The 6,000-nt window shown below is 45.2% G+C and overlaps 1 protein-coding gene across 1 annotated transcript in view; it reads left to right on the top strand.

Annotated features, from left to right (window-relative positions):
• Nucleotides 1-6,000, top strand: part of clcn2c (chloride channel 2c) — a gene marked incomplete at its 5' end in the record, with an annotated part of 33,051 nt that overhangs the window by 8,282 nt on the left and 18,769 nt on the right. Inside the window, one exon of the mRNA XM_081370027.1 lies at nt 1,465-1,590. Within this exon, the coding sequence (XP_081226153.1) occupies nt 1,465-1,590 (126 nt within the window). The remainder of the gene's footprint in view (nt 1-1,464; nt 1,591-6,000) is intronic.

Raw genomic sequence — 6,000 nt, 5'->3', positions numbered from 1 at the left:
TATAAGGAAACACCAGTACTTTGTTTAGGCTTGGACTGTAGGGAATTCCAAACCTGCGCACATATATTCAAACGCACATAACTATAGAACCAGTTCTTAATGCGCATGTGACCGCCATCAGCGTTTCTCACAGGTTCGCGTTTAAAGTCTGTGTAGAGAGAATGGTGTCGTCTTAGCGGCCCCTAATTTAATAACAAATGATCGTTGCGACGGAAGCAAATCAATCATAACTAACTTTAGCTGGAAAATAACTTTATTAAAGAACCGCTTTAAAGCCAAAACAATCTCTGTTACCTTAAATTATACGTTTATCTCTGTAAAGCTGCTTTGAAACAATCTACATTGTTAAAAGCGCTATATAAATGAAGATGACTCGCCTGAGCTGTGCCAGTGGAGCCTACGCCAGACTCAGGAGAAGAGTCCTCGAAGCCCGAGGCCTACCAGCCCAAACAGAGCTCCTGGTCCACAGAACCGCTGTCCTAGTTGTGTATGGAGCCGAGTCATAGACCATCTTCAGCCTGAGAGACATGGAGCAATTCCATCAAAGATCCTTCTGAAGACTCTGAGGATCAGCTGAGAGGACAGACGCACCAGCACAAGCGTCTCGGAGGAAGCCAACATGACCAGCATAACCACTACAATAGTGCAGTACCAACACTGATGGACAGGCCATGTCGTAGAGATTTAAGTTTGTTTTGTTTTAATTAATCTGTTAAATAAGAAAGAAAATATCGAAAATGGGATACATCATAAAGGCCGTGGAAATGGATTGAATGCGATATGCTGGGAGATACGGAGTGGGTCGGAGACGATTTTTGACCACTTTGTATGTTTGTTTGAAGTTATTTCGTTTTGTATAATTTGTACCTTAGTTTCAATTGATGTTTTGTAAATCAATCATCTGGATTTAAATAAATAAGAAGAAAACAACGCTTGGTGCAATGAAGTGCGTGACTAAACACAAGCCCACTAGCATGCTTCCGCGGCCTGGAGAAAAGGCCATGTCGTCCGCATGCCCAACACACGTCTCCCCGGACAGATCCTGAACTCCCAGCTCAAGGAAGGACGTCGAGCCACTGGCGGGAAAAAGAAACGTTACAAGGGCAATATCAAGACCATTCTGTAGAAACTCCATATCACATCAAGCAACGGGGAACACACTGCGCTGGACAGGAGCTCAGAAGGTGTAGTACGTCACGAAAGAGAACCACAGAGACAAAGCAACAGCTTCGCAAGGAGGAGGACAAACATCACCACCAACATCACCACTCTCCCCTGTGTGTGTGTGTGTGTGTGTGTGTGTGTGTGTGTGTGTGTGTGTGTGTGTGTGTGTGTGTGTGTGTGTGTGATGGGTCGGGTTAATGTAGGGGGATAGAAAATACAGTTTGTACAGTATAAAATCATTATGTCTATGGAAAGTCCCCATGAAACACGGAAACCACGTGTTGTGTGTGTGTGTTGCAGGTGTGTTATTCAGCATGGAGATCACCTCAAGGTTTTATGTCGCACCGAACTACTGGCGTGGGTTTCTGTCCGCCACGTTTGGCTCGCTGATCTTCAGGTTTCTGCCCGTGTGGCACGGAGAGGAAGGTGTGTGTGTAGATGTGTATCAGAGGCACACTATGTAACTTTTGGCCCTCTAGTCTGGCAGTTAAAACACACACACAAACACACTCACACTCACACACACACACACACACACACACACACACACACACTCACACACACACACACACACACACACACACACACACACACACACACACACACACACACACACACACACACACACACACACACACACACACACACACACAGGAGCTAATGTTTTAATGTTTAATGTTGCTAATTCTTGTTTTATAACAAGCTCTGTCTCGTTGTCTGACTGGTAACACACACACTCACACACACAATCACACACACTCACACAAACACACACACACACACACACACACACACACACACGCTTTGGAAGAATGATTTTTTTAGTTATTTAAATTTTGTTCATTTTGAACTAAGAAAAGTTCCACAGTGCTCCTGTAATAAAACGATACGGCTGTGTCACAGCACTCTAACACCAGTAGGGGCTGTTTCTAACACCAGTAGAGGCTGTTTCTAACACCAGAAGGGGCTGTTTCTAACACCAGTAGAGGCTGTTTCTAACACCAGAAGGGGCTGTTTCTAACACCAGTAGAGGCTGTTTCTAACACCAGTAGGGGCTGTTTCTAACACCAGTAGAGGCTGTTTCTAACACCAGTAGAGGCTGTTTCTAACACCAGTAGGGGCTGTTTCTAACACCTGTAGGGGCTGTTTCTAACACCAGTAGAGGCTGTCTCTAACACCAGTAGGGGCTGTTTCTAACACCAGTAGAGGCTGTTTCTAACACCAGTAGGGGCTGTTTCTAACACCAGTAGAGGCTGTTTCTAACACCAGTAGAGGCTGTTTCTAACACCAGTTAGAGGCTGTTTCTAACACCAGTAGAGGCTGTTTCTAACACCAGTAGAGGCTGTTTCTAACACCAGTAGAGGCTGTTTCCAACACCAGTAGGGGCTGTTTCTAACACCAGTAGGGGCTGTTTCTAACACCAGTAGAGGCTGTTTCTAACACCAGTAGGGGCTGTTTCTAACACCAGTAGAGGCTGTTTCTAACACCAGTAGGGGCTGTTTCTAACACCAGTAGGGGCTGTTTCTAACACCAGTAGAGGCTGTTTCTAACACCAGTAGGGGCTGTTTCTAACACCAGTAGGGGCTGTTTCTAACACCAGTAGAGGCTGTTTCTAACACCAGTAGGGGCTGTTTCTAACACCAGTAGAGGCTGTTTCTAACACCAGTAGAGGCTGTTTCTAACACCAGTAGGGGCTGTTTCTAACACCAGTAGAGGCTGTTTCTAACACCAGTAGAGGCTGTTTCTAACACCAGTTAGAGGCTGTTTCTAACACCAGTAGAGGCTGTTTCTAACACCAGTAGAGGCTGTTTCTAACACCAGTAGAGGCTGTTTCTAACACCAGTAGGGGCTGTTTCTAACACCAGTAGGGGCTGTTTCTAACACCAGTAGAGGCTGTTTCTAACACCAGTAGAGGCTGTTTCTAACACCAGTAGGGGCTGTTTCTAACACCAGTAGAGGCTGTTTCTAACACCAGTAGAGGCTGTTTCTAACACCAGTTAGAGGCTGTTTCTAACACCAGTAGAGGCTGTTTCTAACACCAGTAGAGGCTGTTTCTAACACCAGTAGAGGCTGTTTCTAACACCAGTAGGGGCTGTTTCTAACACCAGTAGAGGCTGTTTCTAACACCAGTAGGGGCTGTTTCTAACACCAGTAGAGGCTGTTTCTAACACCAGTAGAGGCTGTTTCTAACACCAGTAGGGGCTGTTTCTAACACCAGTAGAGGCTGTTTCTAACACCAGTAGAGGCTGTTTCTAACACCAGTTAGAGGCTGTTTCTAACACCAGTAGAGGCTGTTTCTAACACCAGTAGAGGCTGTTTCTAACACCAGTAGGGGCTGTTTCTAACACCAGTAGGGGCTGTTTCTAACACCAGTAGGGGCTGTTTCTAACACCAGTAGGGGCTGTTTCTAACACCAGTAGAGGCTGTTTCTAACACCAGTAGGGGCTGTTTCTAACACCAGTAGAGGCTGTTTCTAACACCAGTAGGGGCTGTTTCTAACACCAGTAGGGGCTGTTTCTAACACCAGTAGAGGCTGTTTCTAACACCAGTAGAGGCTGTTTCTAACACCAGTAGGGGCTGTTTCTAACACCAGTAGAGGCTGTTTCTAACACCAGTAGAGGCTGTTTCTAACACCAGTAGAGGCTGTTTCTAACACCAGTAGGGGCTGTTTCTAACACCAGTAGAGGCTGTTTCTAACACCAGTAGGGGCTGTTTCTAACACCAGTAGAGGCTGTTTCTAACACCAGTAGAGGCTGTTTCTAACACCAGTAGAGGCTGTTTCTAACACCAGTAGGGGCTGTTTCTAACACCAGTAGAGGCTGTTTCTAACACCAGTAGGGGCTGTTTCTAACACCAGTAGAGGCTGTTTCTAACACCAGTAGAGGCTGTTTCTAACACCAGTAGGGGCTGTTTCTAACACCAGTAGGGGCTGTTTCTAACACCAGTAGGGGCTGTTTCTAACACCAGTAGAGGCTGTTTCTAACACCAGTAGGGGCTGTTTCTAACACCAGTAGGGGCTGTTTCTAACACCAGTAGAGGCTGTTTCTAACACCAGTAGGGGCTGTTTCTAACACCAGTAGAGGCTGTTTCTAACACCAGTAGGGGCTGTTTCTAACACCAGTAGGGGCTGTTTCTAGCCTATTAAAACATTATTTTCTGGAACAGATCATTTAATTTCTAAGTAAGTTGATATACATTTTTGACGTAAACTCTTGCCAAGGTTTTAAAGGGTGCAAAGTAAATGTTTATAATGTGTTAATCAAAACATAACGTATTAAACATACTGAAGACATGCATCGAGTTTTTAGTTTTGTCGACTGAAGGCTATAGCCTAAGGTTTTACGAAAGTAACCGGAGACGTTCTCAGCTCACACACAGGCATATGCTACGGTTCTCGAGTCAAGAACTGGTTGTTGCAGCAGTCCTCGGATCACCAGTACAGAACCGAGAACTGTTTCTTTCGGACGCGTTCGATACAGAACCGACGAGCTGGAGAGACTGCGCATGCGTCTCTGAACCAAACTTTCTTTTGGCCAACTGATGCTGTGTTTATACTGTCTATGTGCTGTGCTGATACATGAGCACTGGTGAACCAAGGACTTAAATGAGGGGCCGAAGTTTATTTAATTACAAATGAAATAAAAATGATGAAGACCAGTTTATTCACTTCAGGACATGTAAAACATCCGCGTTTGCGCATCGCCTTAGGCCTACTACAGGGTTCATTTTCAAAACGTAAATGTAAGAAACCTATCCAAGATGATTATGACGATGAGTACTATTATTTAACTGAAGTTATGATTACAAGTGCCTTTATTTGAATGTATTTTTATCCGCCGGGATGATAGAATTGACGTCATTACGTGATGATGTAAAAGAACTGGTGAACCGGTTTTTTGAACCGGTTCATTGAAACGAACTGTCCGAAAGAACCGGTTTGCGGAAAAGAACCGGACTTCCCATCACTAGTTTCTAACACCAGTAGAGGCTGTTTCTAACACCAGTGGGGCTGTTTCTAACACCAGTAGAGGCTGTTTCTAACACCTGTAGAGGCTGTTTCTAACACCAGTAGAGGCTGTTTCTAACACCAGTAGGGGCTGTTTCTAACACCAGTAGAGGCTGTTTCTAACACCTGTAGAGGCTGTTTCTAACACCAGTAGAGGCTGTTTATAACACCAGTAGAGGCTGTTTCTAACACCAGTAGAGGCTGTTTCTAACACCTGTAGGGGCTGTTTCTAACACCAGTAGAGGCTGTTTCTAACACCAGTAGAGGCTGTTTCTAACACCAGTAGGGGCTGTTTCTAACACCAGTAGAGGCTGTTTCTAACACCAGTAGAGGCTGTTTCTAACACCAGTAGGGGCTGTTTCTAACACCAGTAGAGGCTGTTTCTAACACCAGTAGAGGCTGTTTCTAACACCTGTAGGGGCTGTTTCTAACACCAGTAGAGGCTGTTTCTAACACCAGTAGAGGCTGTTTCTAACACCAGTAGAGGCTGTTTCTAACACCTGTAGGGGCTGTTTCTAACACCAGTAGGGGCTGTTTCTAACACCAGTAGAGGCTGTTTCTAACACCAGTGGGGCTGTTTCTAACACCAGTAGAGGCTGTTTCTAATACCTGTAGAGGCTGTTTCTAACACCAGTAGGGGCTGTTTCTAACACCAGTAGAGGCTGATTCTAACACCAGTAGGGGCTGTTTCTAATACCTGTAGAGGCTGTTTCTAACACCAGTAGGGGCTGTTTCTAACACCAGTAGGGGCTGTTTCTAACACCAGTAGGGGCTGTTTCTAACACCAGTGGGGCTGTTTCTAACACCAGAAGGGGCTGTTTCTAACACCA

Source organism: Scardinius erythrophthalmus, assembly GCF_964197995.2.
Source record: "Scardinius erythrophthalmus genome assembly, chromosome: 7".
In the NCBI taxonomy this organism is placed as follows: Eukaryota; Metazoa; Chordata; class Actinopteri; order Cypriniformes; family Leuciscidae; genus Scardinius; species Scardinius erythrophthalmus.
The sequence above is the reverse complement of the archived record's forward strand: the minus strand, read 5'-3'. Positions and strand labels throughout refer to the sequence as shown.